At 43.4% G+C, this 19,818-nt stretch overlaps 1 protein-coding gene across 3 annotated transcripts in view; it reads right to left on the reverse strand.

Moving 5' to 3' along the window:
• Positions 1-16,719: 16,719 nt before the first annotated feature.
• The window catches only part of MSRA (methionine sulfoxide reductase A), a 350,386-nt gene continuing 347,287 nt past the window's right edge, over positions 16,720-19,818 (reverse strand). For all 3 annotated transcript variants that reach the window (XM_040965713.1, XM_040965714.1, XM_040965712.1), the window contains one exon: positions 16,720-17,487. In XM_040965713.1, the coding sequence (XP_040821647.1) occupies positions 17,323-17,487 (165 nt within the window). In that variant the 3' untranslated portion in view covers positions 16,720-17,322. The remainder of the gene's footprint in view (positions 17,488-19,818) is intronic.

Raw genomic sequence — 19,818 nt, forward strand, 5'->3', positions numbered from 1 at the left:
TTTGGGCCGTCCTTGACTGCTTTCCTGGGCCACAGGCAGGGAGCTGGAAGGGAAGCGGGGCTGCCAGGATTAGAACCGGCGCCCATATGGGATCCCAGGCGTGCAAGGCAAGAACCTTAACCGCTTGCGCCACCGCGCCGGGCCCAACGATACCTTTATATATCAGAAGGTTAAGCTTGCAATGGTGAACTAAATTACTGTGTCATTGCAATAAATTTGGGATAAATAATAGGAGGAGGATACAAGGAGGGAAGAGAGGGAGAGATGATCTATGTATATAAATCTGTATCATGGGAAAATAGATTCTTTTAAAAAAGCTTTATTTTATTGGAAAGGCACATTTTACAGGGAGAAGGAGAGAGAGAAACTGAGAGACAAAGAGAGAGAGAGAAACAGACAGAAAGATCTTCTCTACACTGGTTCACTCCTCAAGTGGTTGCAATGGCAGAAGTGAACCAATCTGAAGCCAGCAGCCAAGAGCTTCTTCCAAGTCTCCCACACGGTGTAGGGTCCCAAGGCTTTGGGTCATCCTCTACTGCTTTCCCAGGCCACAAGCAGGGAGCTGGTTGGGAAGTAAAGCATCTGGGACACAAACTGGCACCCATATGGGATGCCAGCCATTTTTTTTGCCAGTGCTGCAAGGTTGAGGATTAGCTAGTTGAGCCATTGAGCCAGTCCCCCTTCCCTCTCACCCACCCCAAATAAATCATCGTAACAATATCTCAGGGGCAATACTTGCCTATTTAAACTGACAATACTTAGTTTTTCAAAGAAGTATGGGAGGTAACACGATTATGAGGCATCTTTCTTTCTCCTAATTAAAAAAAAAAAAACTTTGCTTTCTTAAAAAAATCAAGGCTATCACAAATAATAAACCAGAGAAGGTTATTCTGGTAAAATACACAGAAAGTGTGTTCTTCAGGCAAATGACACAGAAGGTAAAAAATAAAATTTTACCACCCTGCATGAATTTCCCATTCCTGCTCTGATAAGTCCCTCATGTTTGTGGACTTCAGTCCTCTGGCTGCAGCAGCTCGAAGTTTTGGAGGTCAGAAGCCCAAAGCCAGTCTCACTGGGCTAACGTGAAGGGTCCGTGAAGTTGGTCCTCTCTTGAGGTTCAGGCCTTTCTTGGCCTCTAGATGCCCTTCTCGTCCTTGGCTCATGCCCCCTTCCTCGGCCTTACAACTACCCGCAAAAGGGTCTTGCAGTCTCCTTTCCCTAACGCCATTCTCATGTCACCATTGTCTAACTTTGACTCCTCAGACTGCTTCTCCCGAGCAGGCTCTGACTGTATTGAGCCTACCTAACACCCCAGGAGAATCTCCCCCACACCAATGGCCTGCCTTTGATCACACGTAAGAAATCATTTTTGACACACAGGGTAAGGATATGCCCCAGTCCCAGGGGGTATGTGGACATCTTGCAGTGGGGAGTGCAGGATGATGAGTGGAATATTTCAATATATCACAGGCTTCTTTTTAACAGCAGATCAATAATTCTCTTAACTTGGAGAAAATTAAATTCTAGTTTTGCATAAGCAGATTTGAGACCAACTGTTTCAAAAAAAATCTTATAGGTTAAGACCCCAGTCTCCCACGGTGTAGTCCTTGCTTCATTCCCAGTTCAAGCTCCTGACTCCAGATTCCTCTTGAAGCAGGCCTTGGGGGCAGCACGTGGTGACTCAAGTAATTGCTTTCCTTACACCCACTGGGGGAAACTTAGATTGCATTTCTAGCTCCTGGCTCCAGCACCTGCTTTTTAGGTGTTTGGGGAGAAGACAGCAACAGGGCATTCTCTGTCTCTCCAGTTAAAAATTTTATGAAGAAATCCATCATAACATTAAAAGATTTTGTTTGAAGCTCATCTCCGTAAGTTAAGAACCACTTGAAAATCTCCAACCCATGATTAGACTTCGTAACAAGCTAGGAATAGAAGGAAAGTTCCTTAGCACTTAGAAGGTATCTATGAAAAGCTGTGGCTTGCATCATCCTAACTAGTGAATGCTTTCTGTTTTGAGAAAACGGTAAAGAATGCTGTCATCAGTTCCATACCATGATAAGCTGGAGTATTAGGCACTTCAATAGGGACATGGAGAGGGTTGGGGCAGGAGTAGGCAGAAGAGAAGGAAAGTGGAGGCTTAAAATTGGAAAGGAAGGAACAAAATGTTTTTCAAGGTTACAAGATCCTGCATACAGAAAAGCAGCAAAAAAGAAAGCCAAACAGAAATAACGGAAGCAATAAGTGAGTTAGGATGATCGTAGGATACAATATTGATGTATAAACATAGATGGTATTGCTATGTATTTACAATAAACAACTTGAAAACGAATTTCACACCATCAGAAAGAAGAATACTGCACCCAGCACAAAACGGCTGAAGCCCTCACCTTCCCTGAGCAGGGATCCCATATGGAGGTGCTAGGTCATGTCCTGGCTGCTTCACTTCCATTCCAGCTCTCTGCTTGTGGCCTGGCACAGCAGCAGAGGATGGCCCAAAGCCTTCAGATCTTTCACCCACATGGGGGACCCAGAGGAAGATCTCGGCTCCTGGCTTCAGATCGGTTCAGCTCTGGCTGTTGAGGTCACTTGGGGAGTGAATTAGTGGACAGAAGATCTTTCTCTCTGTGTCTTCTCTTTGTATATTTGTCTTCCTCCCCTGCCCCCCACCAAAAGACTATTGGGGCTGGCACAGTGGCCCAATAGGTTGATCCTCTGCCTTGCAGCACTGGCATCCCATATGGGTGCTAGTTTGAGTTCCTGTTGCTCCACTCCCCATCCAGCTCCCCGCTTGCAAACTGGAAAAGTAGCAAAAGATGACTCAGGTCCTTGGATCCCTAAATCTATGTGGGAGATCCAGAAGAAGCTCCTGGCTCCTGGTGTTAGACAGGCACAACTCCAGCCATTGTAACTATTTAGAGAATGAACCAACAGATGGTAGAGCTCTTTCTCTGTAACATCTGCCTTTCAAATAAATAAATATTTAAAAGTAATACATATAGCAATAAACTTAACGAAAGTATAAAACTTGTACTACCAAATATTTTGGAGTGACACTAAAGAGGGTCTAACCATCTGGAAACATACTCATGAGCTGACAGATTCAAAACCATCAAGATGGCAAGTCTCAAATCGACCTATAAACTCAACATAATTTCTATCAAAATTCCAATGGGTTGTTTTAATATAGAATGGTAAATCAATCCTAAAATAGATATGAAACAGGACATAGGCTAACCAAAATTTTTGAAATAGAAGATATAATGTTAAGGCTTACATTATCCCATTTTGAAATCTAATAGAATCACAATAATTAAGACAATGTAATCTGGAAAAATAATAGCTGTGGATCAATGGAACAGAATTGAGATTTGTGAAATTAATTCAGTTGATGTCAGCATAATTTAATAGGATATAATATGGTCTTTCCAACAAAATGGTTGTGGAATGATTGACTAACCACACATGCACACACACACTCTAACATGCACGCACAATGGGCTTAGATCTTTAACTCACACAACACACAAAATTTAACTAAAAATTTATCATAGATCTAAATGTGAGAGCCAAAACTACAAAATTTTAAAAGAAACACAGGAAAACATACTCATCACCTCAGGTTACGTAAAACGTTCTTAGATATAAAGCCAAAAAGTATTATCCATAAAGGAAATAAATGGCAAATTGGATTTCATCGCAACTAAAATTTCGTGCTCCTAAAGTTACTACCAAGAAAATGAAAAGTCTGGTCATAGATCAATATAAAATGATGTATCTGCTAGAGAACTTGTATCCTGAATATATAAACAATTCAATTCAGTAATAAAAAGGGAAGTAATAAATAATTCAATTTCAAAGAAGAACTGGCAAAATATTCAAATAAGCCTTTTATTACAGAAGTGACTAGATAATAACATAAGAAAACATGCTCATCACTAGTTATTAGGGAAATACAATTAAAACCACAATGAAATATCACTCCAATCCTATAATCACAGGGGAGTTAACAAAGATGCGTAAGGATGTGGAGAAGTTGGAATCTTGTACATCACTTTATAAGAATCCCACATCTTACAATCCACCACTACTATAAGTCAATCTCACAAAACAGAAACAACCCAAAACATACCTCATCTCAACATAACAACACCAATACAAACAATCCAATACAATTTAAAGACTATATACCCACCAAATACAATAACAATCAATATTCATCCCCAAATACCATATATACCCAACCATTACCACAAACACAAACAAATTTAATTATAACTTGATAAAGCCTTTACTTTGAATAAACAATTATCAGTTTAATATTTAACACAAAACATTAATATAATTCAAACCCCAACATACACACATCAATTATACAACCACCACAAATCCCCCCATCACCCATACATTATCTATATACAAACACCTTAATTTTCAAATATACACTTAAAAACAATTACTATTACTTACATCTTACATTCCAATACTCACACACTTAACACACAATTCCCCCATAATTCAATTCACATAACCCACACATTCACATTATCATTCCAATACATTACAACCCCCACCCAAAACCACACCAAAACTCCAAAAAATAAAATCACATTTATTCAATATTTCAACAACACTATACATCATAAAAAACCCCAAAAATCCAAAAACATTATTAAATAATCCCTAATAAAAACAACAACACACTAACATACCCATACCTTAAACACCTAATATTAAAATCCCCATCAAAAACATACATATCTACACCAACCCAATAAAAAACCCTCCCACCTTAATACAAAATAATATATCATAAATTTATTTTCAAAAAATATTAATTTAATAAAAACATCCATCACCTCAACCTAACCTCTAATTTAACCCCACTAACACAATCAATCACATTCACCAAATTCATTACATAATTCCTAGTACACATCCAAACATACAATCACAATCCATCCAAATAACTTTCAACCATCCACCCCATATTCTTAAACCACCATTTTAATTCCTACCTTTTCTGTGAATTCCCACACCATCTCCAAACCTACCATAATCACCACCACCCTCCAATACCACCAAAAAAAAACCACCCACCACATAAATTTGCATTATCTTATTTCATTAAAATAACACTTCCATTCACTCCCTTTCACCCAAATTACTCGGTTCTAATCCCAGCAGCCCCGCTTCCCTTCCAGCTCCCTGCCTGTGGCCTGGGAAAGCAGTCGAGGACGGCCCAAAGCTTTGGGCCCCTGCACCCGCGTGGGAGACCCGGAAGAGGCTCCTGGCTTTGGATTGGCATAGCATTGACCGTTGCGGCTCACTTGGGGAGTGAATCATCAGACGGAAGATCTTCCTCTCTGTCTCTCCTCTCTGTATATCCGCCTTTCCAATGAAAAAAAATAATAAAAATAAATCTTTAAAAAAAAAAAAAGAAATCCAGTGAAGAGATGATCTTTTGTTTCCAGAAACAGCTCTGGGAGCTCCTAGGGAATCATTTGTTAATTGACAGATAATGACATCTCAGCAAAGAGGTGGATGAGACATACTTTCTCAGTATTAGTTGGCTTACTTATAGATGATGCTATTACAGATTACTATGATTTTTGATTTAGAATATTAATACCCTAGTTTAACCTTCTGCTAAGTTGTTGAGGTTCAAGGTCATAAGCCAGAAAATCAGAAATGTCCTTCATAGTAAAGATTTTTTTTTTTAAAGTTAGAAATACATCCCTCCCTTAAAACTGTGGCATAGCTTTTTGGCATATTTGGATAGCTGAATTTATTTAGAGTGTTCAAGCAGCTTTCATTCTTGCACTGACGATTAGCTCTGGAAAAACCCTGACACATACAATAGAGATATTTATACATTTTGCCCACACATACACACACCGTATCCAGTAAGACTCCTTCACAGCGACATTAACATCTTCTGTGATGCCACAGATAAGTTGGTCTTCCATTGTTTAAAAGGCCAAATTTTCCTTTCCAAAGGTCATAAACTGATCTACACTTTATTCCAGAATACCATTTTTAAATTTCACATTAAATGTGAGGTCAACCTGGAACTGACACTTGTGTCAAATAAGTGATAAAAGTCAAGACACATTTTTCCATATAGATATTCAGATGCCCTCGCCTCACCTATTGAAACAAGCATTCTTCTCTCACCACATATCAGTGGTTTCTTTTTCATACATCAGACTTTTAAAATCATCTTTAACTTTGGTGCATAGAAATACTTTGGAGTGGACTTGCAACCTATCTACAACACCCTTGCTAATTCTCACTATTTGTCTTTAGATGCTTTCAGATTCTCAAGTTATATAATTATTCATCAATGAGGATGGTTCCAGTTTTCTTCTTTTCTAGTCTTTGTGCTGTGATTTCTTTATCTTGCACTCACTGCACTGCCTAGGCCTCCAGCACCTTGCCTGCTGCAGGTGGCGGCAATGATGCACAGAACCTGAGTTGCTCCTTATCTCTTGTGGGAAATTCTTTAACATTTGCATATCACACTTCCTATAGGCTTCGGGGGATGCAGGCATCATTTAACAGAATAGGGCAATTTATTTTTATTCCTACTTTGCAGAAATTTTATCATAAACCTGTGTTGAATTCTGTTAAGTACATGCTTTTGCATTTAATAAGAAAATGATGGTTTTGTTTTATATATTAATTTTGTGTGAATAACATTACTAATGTAATTATTATTTAAAAATTTTTTATAGCAACTGTGATGGTTAATATTACATGCAAAGTTCAGTGGGCTACAGGGTGTCCAAATTAAACATTTCTAGGTATATTATTTCCTAATGCAATAGGTCATCACCTAACCTGCTGGAGAACAAAAAGTGGAGTGAGGGAGGATTTATTCATTTTCTGCCCTTGAACTAGTATTTGAATCACAGATTGCCCTGGTTCTCAGATCTCTAGATTGGATTCCTAAATCTCCAGGATGTTCGTGACAAACAGCAGCCTCCAAAAACATGTTGGCTGCTTACTACTGACAAATTTCATTCTGTATCAGATAGCTACATTATCTATCTATCTATCTATCTAGATGATAGATAATGGAGACAGTTAATCATAGATGTATAAATAGATATTCCAGAGAAAGAGAGCCAACAGCAGATATGTTGAAAAAGCCTGATGAATACACCAAACATCCTCTCACACCTAAATAAATTCCATTTAAACATGATGTATCCTTTGTCTAACACTAGGTTTCATTTATTAAAATCTTGCTGGAGTTTTTTTTTTGCAATAAAATTATGAGATAGTCATTTTTATTTGATGATATATGTGTTATGTTTTGGAGTCAGATTATACTTGCTTCATAAAAAAAATTAAAGAACTATTTTCTATTTTTAAAAAATTTCCTAGAAGAGTTTGCACAAGGTGATTGCTTTTTCTTCATAATGTTATTTGGAAGAATTCACCAAGGAAACCACCAGATTGTGTCGTGTGAACAATTTTATTTACACTCAGAGTCTATTTCTTACTACCTATAGGAAAATTCAGGTTTTAAATTTTTTTTTTCTTCTGCCAGTTTTGGTAAGTGGTATTCTTGACACATTTTCCCAGCTTTTCAGGTTTATTGTAATAAATTTGTTTATAAAAATCCTCTTGAGGGGCCCGGCGCGGTGGCACAAGTGGTTAAAGGTCCTCGCCTTGCACGCCCGGGATCCCATATGGGCGCCGGTTCTAATCCCAGCAGCCCCGCTTCCCTTCCAGCTCCCTGCCTGTGGCCTGGGAAAGCAGTCGAGGACGGCCCAAAGCTTTGGGACCCTGCACCCGCGTGGGAGACCCGGAAGAGGCTCCTGGCTTCGGATCGGCATAGAATCGGCCATTGCGCTCACTTGGGGAGTGAATCATCGGACGGAAGATCTTCCTCTCTGTCTCTCCTCTCTGTATATCCGCCTTTCCAATGAAAAAAATAATAAAAATAAATCTTTAAAAAAAAATCCTCTTGATATCTGAAAGATCTGCAGTTCTGTCCTTTCTATTGCTGTTACTGGCAATTTTTCTTTCTTTTGAAGGCTTCCCATAGTAGATGGGACAAGAGGCAGATTTTTTTAAGATTTATTTGTGTTTGTTGGAAAGGCAGGTCAGATTTATGAAAAGAAAGAAAGAGAGAAAGATCTTCTATCCACTGGCTCACACTACCGAAGTGGCTGCAACAGTCAGAGCTGAGTCAATATGAAGCCAGGGGCCTGGAGCCTCCTCCGGGTCCCACATGGGTACAGGGTCCCAAAACTTTTGGGCCATTCTCCTCTGTTTTCTCAGGCCACGAGCAGGGAGCTGGACAGGAAGTGGAAAAGCCAGGACACGAACCGGTGACAAAATGGGATCCCAGCACTTGAAGTGGAAGGATGAGTTAACTGAGTCTTCGTTTCAGGGCCATGCACTATTTAGAGAGATATGTCAGAACCTCCCACTGTGATTATGGGTCTGCCTCTTTTGATTCTTAAATTCTTTGTTTTGTATATTTTGAAGCTATGTTATTAGAGCAAACAAATTTATTACAAAATCTCGTCAGACCCTTTTTCCTTAGGGCACGACTCTTCACTGCTAGTCACTTCTTGACTTGGAGGATTATTTGTCTAGTATCAGTATGAATATAGCTATATCAGATTTATTACAGTTAGTGTTCACATTGTATATATATTTTCAAGCTTTTTTTTTAAGATTTATTTTATTTTTATTAGAAAGGCGGATATACAGAGAGGAGAGACAGAGAGGAAGATCTATCCGATGATTCACTCCCCAAGTGAGCGCAACGGCTGGAGCTGAGCCAATCTGAAGCCAGGAACTTCTTCCGGGTCTCCCACATGGGTGCAGGGTCCCAAGGCTTTGGACCGTCCTTGACTGCCTTCCCGGACCACAGGCAGGGAGCTGGAAGGGAAGCGGGGCCACTGGGATTAGAACTGGCACCCATATGGGATCCCAGTGCATTCAAGGCAAGGACTTTAGCCACTATGCTATCATTGCTTTTCATTGCTTTTAAGCTTTTCTCTGTCCAGGGTTGTCAGCAGTCTACAACGATATGTCTCATTGGTAGTTTTATTTTCCTTTTTTGTATTTGTATTTCTGTCACTAGAAGTTCTCTGAACTACTACAATATAAGGATTGATGTCACAAGTTTTGAAAAAAATTCCCTTTTGAATTTCATTTTGTCTGATTTTCCATATACACACATATATGTATGTATGTATATGAAAGACATTATGCATGTATGCCCTGCATTTCTTATACTGAATGTGCTTGATTGTTTCTTGGCACTTGTCCTGTCCTCCAGTTAGCTGATTCTGTATTCTTCTGTGTCTAATCTACTACTAAAACCACCCAGTGGGTTATCCGTTTCAGATACTGTGATTTTAGAATTCTACAGAGTCCATTTGCTCTTTACAGTTTACAATTCTTTCCTCTTTTTAAAGATTTAGTTATTAATTGAAAAGCAAAGTGACAGAGAGAAGGGGAGATACAGAATGAGAGCTCTTCCATCCTCCAGTTAACTCCACAAAGGTCTAAAGCAGCCCACGCTGGGCCAGCAGCCTGGAACTCCATCTGGGTTTCCTACATGGGTGACAGGGCCCAATGTAGACCATCAGACCATCCTCCACTGCCTTCTCAGGTAGGTTACCAGGGGATCTGTCAGAAGCAGCAGGATTTGAACCTGCAAAACGATATGGTACGCTGGCATTGCAAATGGTGGCTACATAAAATTTATAATTCATTTGGGAAGCTTTGAATCTTTCATTCATTCTGTCCCCTTTGTTTTCAGTTTGTTTGACATTATAATTATGGTTATTCTAAACCCTCTCTCTGGTATCTCTAATATGAAACTCCTATGTGATTCTGTCTATATTTATGACTTAGTCTTCTATGAGCCTAGTTTCACTAGCTGAAGTCCACATAACTTCCTTTCTAAGACTTTCAATATTCCTGTGAACTTATTCTTAAAATATGTAAGTAGTACATAATCTGCTGCTGTCTTATTGAATCCGCTCTCTGCAGGTTAAAGCCCAGATTGTGTCATTATATTCTCTTGCTTCCCTCTATGATTATTAGATTTAACTAATTTAACTACTCAGTGTTGTGTGTTTAGAATGAAATAGAAGTGCTAGAGTTGTCATCTTCTACCCTAGAGGATATCTCACCCTTAGCTGGTAGACAACTTAAAAGCTGGTCACGTCGATGCAATCATATCTCTTGCTAAGTTCAGTCAATCTCAGGCAGATTCAGTCTTTGGCTCAATGATCTGTATCCTATCAGCATGCCCAGATGCCTCCTCCTTGAATGTCTGCAGGAGGCCTGGAATTCCCAGCCTTGTTTTCCAGCCGGTCACTCCAGGCAGCTTTGACCTGGCACTTGTCTGGAGGAGATAGGAAGTGGTGGTCATAAGGCTGACAGCTCCTTCCTTTGGTGTGTCTGTCTTTGTTCCCTAAGCATCAGAGACTGCAAGATATCTGTCTCTGACTTTCAGAAGCTGATGTTCATCTCACTCCCCAAATGTACACACAGCTCAAAATGCGGCACGTGGGGCCTTTCGAAGTTTCTACACATTGCTCAAAGCATCTCTCTCTGTCAGTGTTCTCTTTAGGGAACAACACAAATGATTCTCAGCATGCAGACAGAACTAGCAACCACATCCCGGGGCAGGGAGAAGGGACAGAAACTTGTTGGCACTGTCCATTCATTCCATAATAATGCTTACTCTCTGAATTCTCATTTTGTAATCATTACTCCTGCAGCTTTACTAGTTTTTTAAAAATCTGTCCAATCTTTTCTGCTGACACAGTGGGAGCAATGGTCTAACATAACTCTCAATTTCCTACTTGGAAGTAAAGAGCAAAAAATTATTTTTAAATTTTGTCTAGAAAGGAAAGTTCTCTGCCTTTCCAAAATTAGTCGTAAGCATATGTATTTATTATTTTAAAGGACATGTTAAGGAAAACATTGGAACTAGATTCCCAACAGAGGACACAAGGAGAGTCTCCGGGGTGATGCAGGCTTCAAATGAGATAGCACTAGGTGGTTTGCACCGCACAATGTGTGTTGAAAAGGAAAGGAATTCTAAGACCACGCTTCCTGTGTTGTACTGGGCAAGCCACCCATTCCTTTTGATCCTCATTCCATAATTTAAAATTGGTTTGACCCTAAAACCTGTTTTTTCCCTCATTACACTAACACTATCACAGTTGCAGTTTAGAGAGCCTTGACTTGGATCCTGTCTGAAACAGGCACCAGTGAAATTGGAGTTCTAGAAGAGAAGTGTGGTTTTTGGCTGCTGTGACAGAGAACTGTTTTTTGAAATGATTTCATCAGCTCTATGGTGGAACAAAAAGGAGAGGACTTGGAGGGCAAGTGTTTGGCACATTGGTTGAGATGCTACTTGGTGACTCCTGTATCCCATATTGGCATGCCTAAAGTTCTGGTTATGCCTGCAATACCACTTCCTACCAATAGACACCATGGAAGATGGCAGTGTTGGTTTAAGTATTGGGGTTCCTGCTACCCACATAGAATATCTAGATAGAGTTCCTGGCTTCTGACCTCAATTTGGTTCAGCCCCAGACGTTGCAGACATTTGGAGAATAAACCAATGGATGGGAAATATTCATTCATTCTCTCCCTCCCCTCCTTTCAAACAAATACATTCTTGGGGGAAAAACAATTTGGTATTAGGAAGAGATTAAACAGGGCTGGGGATAGTCAAGACCTACTGTCCCCTTTCCTTCTAGCTTCAAAATAATCTACAAATGGAGAGTCCTGGAGATGATCCAGGCTTTGCTGAGCCCCATTGGCTTTAAGGAACAGGCACCGCTCTGTGATTGCATGGAAAGCAGGTCAGGGAAGAAGCGAGGAATGAATGACACAGGGGAGCCTGCAGGGACTGAGTCAATCCACTTCCCGCTCTATCCGACCTAGTTTGGGGATTGTCAGTCAGGTGACAGCAGCTGCAAGAGACAGAAATGTAACACATAAACATAGAACGTGGGAGGAGCCTTGAGCTATTGGGGACAGGATACAGTTAATAAACAGAAAGTTCTCCCTGTAGATTTCTTTTTCCACTTTTGTATTTGAGCTGTGCCCTAATTCTTTTTTCTTTCAAGCCAGCTAGGATATTTGAGCACACGATGACACAGACTCAATTCCAGGGTCATGAATTCCAACTGGGACAGAGATAAGGGCAAGTGCTGGTCTGGTGTCTTTACAGAAATGGATGAGGCTCTGACACACTCTGTTACATGAAAACAGAAGCCTTCTAAGAATGTTAGATGACACCCACAGTGGCCCTTGTCCCTTCATCCCCTTCTCTTTCTGCACCCTCACATGGAGTTCTGCATCTTGATTTACTGGCTGAGCTGGGATAAAGAAGGCTGATGACTCTGAAACCATACAGTCAGGACAAGGATCCTGACCAAATTCCAGGTCACTCTCATCTCACATCGTGTGCCAGAACTGGCTTTGAGCCTCAGCACCATTTCAGCCCTCTCCACCTCTCCCAGGACTATTCCCCTACCCTCTCCTTTGGGCTGTGAGAGTCTTGGGTGAGTCTCTGTCCATGGTGTCCTTAACTTTAATGTCTGACATCTTTGTTGATGTCATAATTTCTTGCCATGGGGAAGTTCTATGATAGGGCCCCAAGAATTTCTCCCAGTCTGAGCATTCTAATTCTCCACTGCCCTTCTCCATAGTAGGGTTTCCTTCACTCAGAATCTGCCTGTTTCTCTAATAACAAACACTTGCCAAGCACTGCCCTTTATACAAAACATTCACATGCATAAGGCAGGTAGCACAAATTCCTTTTGAGGGATACAGAAACTCTGGTGAAGTTGTCTGAGGTGTCCCAACTCAATGCCCTGCCAAATAACACCACCCAACACGGCCTCTCCAATTGCTTTCCTCCCTGGGGCCACCTGCTCCTTTTCTTTCTCTTGTTGATCCATTGTGGTCAAACCCAAGGCTTGGGTTTTGCTCTTGGGTTGCTTCCCAGAAAGGCAGCTCCATCTGGGAATCTGTCAAATTATACGGTTTCAATGATGACTACTAGGAGATGCTGCCCACTTCCAGCTGTTAACCCAGACACTCTGCACTGCCCCCATACAAGGCCATGATTTGACACTTTCACTCAGGTCATTATGACTCCACATTAGTTGCTCTCTTCATCAGCATCTGTAGTATTTCTAGGTTTTAAGCAGAACACCTGCCTTGCAGCAGCTACTGCAATGGCATGCTGTTTGCAATGATTGGTCTCCTAAGGGAACTCACTGTTAACTGGGGGCATTGCATCCATGGCATTAGTTAGCCATGCAGTGCCTACCTGAGAGGAAAACCCAGGTTTAGCCTGGAAAAAACAGTCACACTGGCTGGCTGTGGCCATCCATCGTCCTTAATGTAGAGGAAATCTAAGCGTGTATTTGGGCCCCCCAAAAAAGAATGTAACAGGACAGCATTGTGGCCCTTTTTGCCTCTCTCTCTGCTATGTTGGGACCTGTTATGAGTGCTGGTTTGAGACCTGGCTACTCCACTTCCAATCCACCTTCCTATTAATAAACCTGGTAAACAGCAGCAAATAATCTACATGCTTGGGTCCCTGTACCCATGTGGGAGACCTAGATGGAATTCTAGGCTTTTGGCTTCCACCTGGGCTAGCCCCACCTTTCATTATTATGGAGATGGAAGACCTCTCTGTCTCACCCTCTCTCTGATATTCTGCCTTTCATATAAAGAAATCTTAAAATACAAAACCAACATCATAAAAGGACATGACAACTTACCAGTGATTTCTGTTGCAGGCTGGAAGGGGTGAGGAGGGTTGAGGAGATGGCAGCAGAATGACAAGTCACGTCAATTCTAATAGATGCTCTGAGACCTTAAACAAGTGACATGTCTCTACAAGTGGACTTCCCAGTTCAATATTTTACATGACTTCCAAGAAGACATTAAGGACATGGTACCGAAACCCATGCCCAACACAAAACTGGGAGAGGGCATTTGTATTTTATCTGCCAAAGAAAGGGAGGAACTCAATGAGGTTATGCACCAATTCCCACCCATGCATCACTGGGATTCACTGTTGGGTGCATCAGCAGGTAAAAATCCCCCAAAATAAGGTATTGCTTTTCATTTACTATGCTGAGTGGTAAAATCTGGGATCAAGGAAAAAAACAAGCTTTTTGTCAATATTCGGAGTATCTATTATCTTTATATTTTGATATTTTGGGGGAATATAGAGAGTTCTACACACCATGACAGGACTGCCACAAAAAGATAGTGAGTTATCTCAAAATCTTGAGAAGGGGGATGCTGTGGCTTTGCGTAGAGGACACAGAGGAACACACCTGGCAGGTCAAGAGGCAGAAGTAGAGCAAAGGATGGTGGGAAAGATTTTATTGTGATTTCTGCAGGAAACAACAGGATATGGGAGGGAGGTGAACAGGGATGGGCAGGCACTGGGATACAGGGACCACCCTCATTGTCTGGTACCTGGAGTGATCAGAACAGGACAGTCATGGCCAGGAACATGTGAGTCCAATAAAGAAAGTGGTTGGGGTTTAAACTCTGGATTACTCGGTTTGTATTAGAAACAGCACACCCTTATGAGAAAGATTCCTTCTACAGAGAAACAGGGATGAGAAAAGAGGCAGGGGCCAAGGCAAGGTGGCTCAGCATATCACTGGATCATCCAAAGCAAGGCAGATCCAGTGTAAAGCAGGTAGGGGAGATGTCAGAGCAACATGTTTACAGGAGCTAGAAACAAGGATAACACCTACCATGCATCATGGGAGGAGGGCAATAGCTTCCAGCTGTGCTTCAGACTCACCGGATACACCAAGACACACCTGGAACAGAACTCCTGCTTTACGAACCCCCACCCCATCCAAGTCAGCTCAGAGGATTATGGAGGTATTTCAGATCTCCCGGGGCTCATATCGGTTTAGGAAACACTTGTAATAATTCCTAGAAGGCCTGAATCTTTCCCATTTTCGTAGGGAAGAGTTGCCTTGGCAAATAACCCTGGCTCCTTTAGGGCAAGATTAAGATTCGAGAACACATGTCTTGAGATTGTGTTAAAATCCATCTCCAAAAGGATCTTGTTTCCTCATCATTTGTTATTCTGGTTTTCTCTGGATGAAGAAGCTTCTCTAAGCTTTGTCTTGGATTCATAATGTAGTCTGGGCCTCCTTTTCCCTGGGACAACATTTTGCATACTCACTTGCTCCCTTCTTAGCCTATCTAGGGTGCTGGAACACCCCAGTGTCCAGCACTTGGACTCCTCTCCTTTTCCTCCCTACCTGACCTCAGCTGGTGTCACAGCCCAGTTGTCATCCACCTTCTGGTCTTTTTTAATGTTCTCTTTCTGATACCCCTTCCAAGCTCCAGACCACTAGGGCAAGCTGCCTTATTCCACCCATCCACGACCACATCTAGAGGAACTTAAGCTTTGGTGTGGCCATCACTGATGATTCATTTACTCATTCCTACTGCGGATCTGCTCCCTCCTGAGTAAATATCATGACCAGCCATCCAACTCCTATGGTGAAATGGCAGAGCAAACGTGTTTAAAACTCATCAGCGTGGGCCTGATTAACTAGAGCATAAACCAAGTAAACCCACTGCCACATTCTTAGGAGACACTAAGGATCTGGGTCCACACACCACTCTGAGCTCCTTCTCCAATATCCTTCCTCAAAGCATCCTGCTCTGGCCCTACCAGCTTTATCTCACGGTTCTCCCTGGCCTTAAGATGCTTTGGTTTAGAAAGCTTCTCCTTTAAGCAATCAAAGTGAGCGACCTGGGGATGCTGCCAGGCATCGGGGACAGCTCCTCCTGCTGCTATGTTCTATTTGTGCTGCCTCCCGTTGATGGAGACTGCATCATTTAGATCATTCTGTTCTCAAATGTTACCAACTTTCTTGACTAACTAAATAGCCCTGCATGCCCTCCATGACCCATCATCTCATCCTATTCATCTTCTCTCAAAATGTCTTCATTTTTGTTACTTTGAAAGACAGTGACAGACACAGACAAAATGAGACCTAGTATCTCATGGCTCACTCTTCAAGTGCCTTCTATAGCAGAGCTGGGGTAGGCCAAAGTCAGGGAGCCCGTCTCAATCTGGCTGCGTCACATGGATGGCAGGGACTGAAGCACTGACAGCCCCCATCTCCTGCCTCCCAGGGTGTGCACTAGCAAGGAGCAGGAAATGGAAGCAGAGCTGGAACTTGAACCCAGGCACCCCAATAGGGCATGCAGGAATCCCAAGTGGCATCTTAACTGTTGTGCAAACAGCTAGCTCTTCCCAGCACCTGCATCTCACCAGAACCCGAAACCATCTCACTTATCCATCTGTTTACAGGTTTACTGCTGTTGTCCCCTGGCCACTGTCTTGAGCAGAAAGGTTCTTAAGGGCAGGGGTTGCAGATGACTGCTCTCTAAATAGGGTTTTCCTGATGTGACGCCTGCAGTCGGACCCAGGAAACAACTATTATCAATGAGGCTTCAAGGAGCTGGAGGCGTGCGTATTTAAAGAAAAAAAAAAAAACCTCAATCACAATCTCTTCGGAAGGGGCATGTGACTGTGAGGTTTTTGCCCTTCCAAGGTCTTCTGGAATTTTTACATTTACTTTAGAGCATCTGCATACTTTATAGCATACCCTACCTATCTAAGGAAAAGACAGAGGAAACACCAGGCACTCTGCGTTATTGGATTGCAGATTTTTATTCAAACACACATTTTCCATAGGTGCATGCCAAGTGTGAGAATCCATTAAGCTAATTCGCATCTTCTCGGTGTGCAAAGAGGACTGGAGGCAGAGAGGAAGGCCCTTTCACACATCACAATCAGCCAAGCAAAGCACTGTGGGAATGATTTAGCGAGGGGACAGACGTGGGCAGGTATAAGGCACTGGAGGGCAGGAGGGCTCACGAGGTAGGGTAGGGAGTGAGATTTCCAACACCCCACCATGCTGTGCCGTAATCTCTCCATAACCATCCTTTAACTTTTCACGGCAGGCACCCAGACACCAAGCAGAGTATACACAGAGTGTTCATCACCTTCATGTAGACCCCAAATGACCCAGATAATTTCACAGCCTCTAATTAGATGACAAGCGACATTGCACTAGCTTTCCATTGCACTGACTGTAAATTGGATCTCAAGAAACTAGATTTTTCATAAATGCCTTCATACATTGTGCACTCAGAAACCCCCAACATGGATCACAGAAGCATTGCCCAGGCTGGCGAAAGCATTTTGTTTCTTTGTTTGTTTGCTGGAGCCTGATGGGCTCAGCCTGTGTGGAGAACTCATTTCTTAATGCCCAGCGGGCAGGACACTCCAGTGCCCCCGAGGCCACAGTAGCCATCAGGGTTCTTGCTGAGGTACTGCTGGTGGTAGTCCTCTGCATAGTAGAAGGTCTGGCCCTCCCGGATGTCAGTGGTGATGGGGCCAAAGCCATGCTTGAAGAGAACCTGTGGAGACAGGAGAAGGCAGTTCAGGCAAAAGGGGGTGGAGGAGCAGCAGGACTTGGGCACTGAGGTTCTGCCCTTCCAGGCTGGGTGGTGTACAGCCTGCTTACCTAGCTCTGCCAAAGCCGCCTGGGAATGGGAAATAAGGTGCAGGCCAGGTGTTCTGACTCCGGAATTTGGGCTCCAACCACCATTCTACCTGTTGCCCCACTTGCACTGTGGGTACCATGGTTTGAACCTGATGGGTCCCAAGGAGGTTGTAGCCCCAGCGTGCATCCCATATCTCCAGCTGGACTTGGGATCCCTAATGGCTGTGGTTTCAGGGAATGGAGACCCTGCACCCTAGAGGGTATGAGCTACAGGCCAGGGAAAGGACATGGCCTGAGGGCTTTGGCAGCTCGTCACCACCCTGTGCAACCTAATTTGAGTGCTGATGGCATCTGCTGCTGAAGAAACACATCAGCACCAACGAGTGAGGGCGGGCGGAGAGCAGAGCTATTTGGGGCAGGAGACAGAATAGGAAACAGACATCACTCCCCGAGGGTTTTAGCCTTGTTCTTCTGCTTTTTGGATCTCAGCAGTGTCCTCATTCTCTCTCCTCCCTGGCTGCTTGGCTGCTTGGCTGCTTGGAGGAATCTGAGCAGGGTGTGCCGGACTCAGCCCCAGCATCCCCGAGTGCAGCCTGGAGCTGTCCAGCACCTGTCTGCAGGTCCTTCTGAGATGAAGTCCTCAGGCCTGCCAGGCACGGTAAATCCTACAGGAAGACCCTGCTGCACGTTTCTCCTCGGAACTGGTGCCTTGCACCAGAGTCTCCTTCAGGCCCCCTGCCCCAGAGGGAAGCCAGGGGATAATTCTAGATGCCAAGAAGGCTGGGAACAGTGACAGGTGCGGTCCTCACCAGGGCTGACAGATTGGAATTTCAAGAATATAGGGGTAAGGAATGAGAATGCGGGGTACCTGCTCATGGCAGCTACAGCCATTTTTTTCCTGATAAACTAGCAAGTATTGAGGGTTTGCCGTAGGCTACACTGCGCAAAGATTTTGCGTGTTAGTCTGGCCTCACACTGGCTAAGGGCAGGAGGACTCCTGATGGTCATTCAGATTTAAAATGGGCGTTGGGGCACAGTGCAGTAGCCTAGTGGCTAAAATCTCACCTTACATGCTCCAGGATCCAATATGGGCACTGGTTAGTATCCTGACTGCTCTACTTCCCATCCAGCTCCCTGTTTGTGGCCTAGAAAAGCAGTGGAGGATGGCCCAAAACCTTGGGACCCTGCACCCACGTGGAAGACCTGGAGGAAGCTCCTGACTCCTGGATTTAGACCAGCTTGAATCAGACGGTTGCAATCATTTGGGCAGTGAACCAGCAGACAGAAGATTTTTCTGTATTTCCTTCTCTCTATATATCTGCCTTTCCAATAAAAAATACAATAAACCTTAAAAAAAAATTGGGTGTCAGAGGGCTGTGTCTGGTCCTGGGCGTTCTCAGCTCACCCCACTACTGCCGAGGCAGAAGCCTGCAGCCCACAGCTCATGGATTTTGTTGCTGGCAAGCATCACACAATGAAGGCTGCCAGAGAGAGGAGTGTTTAGGAAATTGGCAGGCTGTGCGAGGGGAGGGAAGTATTATTTGCAAGGCGCAGCTGGGAGGACGCCCAGGTATCTGCAGAGCGCAGAGCTGGGGCCCTGCCAACTCCTTCTCCCGGCTGCCATCCTGGGAGTCATTCTCGCGCTGTGCGGCAGGCACTAAAAGTCATCCTGTGATGATTTCTGGCAATTTCTGCAACTTCGTGGTATTGTGAAATCTGCTGGTGCTTGCTGTCCCTAATTTTCACGCTTACAGCCTTTCCAGGACTCTGTGAACACCGCCTTCCTTCTGCAGAACCCAGTCGGCTGCAAATGCCTCGGCTGTTCCCTGTGTTCATGCCGGAAGCCTGGCTCGCGCAGCCTTTGGCACCAGAGATGTTTCTGGGTTCTTAAATGAGAGCAAGAATGAGAAATGGGACTGGGCCAGCTGGCCTGGCCATATTTAGAGCCAGAAGCAGCCTTACTACCAGTGTAGGATGGGTCCATGGTGTGTGTGTGTGTGTGTGTGTGTGTGTGTGTGTGTGTGTGTGTGTGTGTGTGTTTGAAGTAACACACTCTCTCTTAGCAGGTGCAGGTGAAGAAGACAGGCATCAGGATACCAGCTCTGCCACTGACATGGAACGTTTTGGTGATTATGGGAAGGGCCTGTGGGGTGTGCTGCCACTGTGGGCAGCATTTGGGAGCTTCCAGAAAGGGGAGTCCAGTGCAGGTCTTTACAGCCCTGGGTAAGGCAAGGGAAAGGGACCA

Source organism: Ochotona curzoniae, unplaced genomic scaffold (genome assembly GCF_017591425.1).
Source record: "Ochotona curzoniae isolate NIBS_2020 unplaced genomic scaffold, NIBS_Ocur_1.0 scaffold_4505, whole genome shotgun sequence".
In the NCBI taxonomy this organism is placed as follows: domain Eukaryota; kingdom Metazoa; phylum Chordata; class Mammalia; order Lagomorpha; family Ochotonidae; genus Ochotona; species Ochotona curzoniae.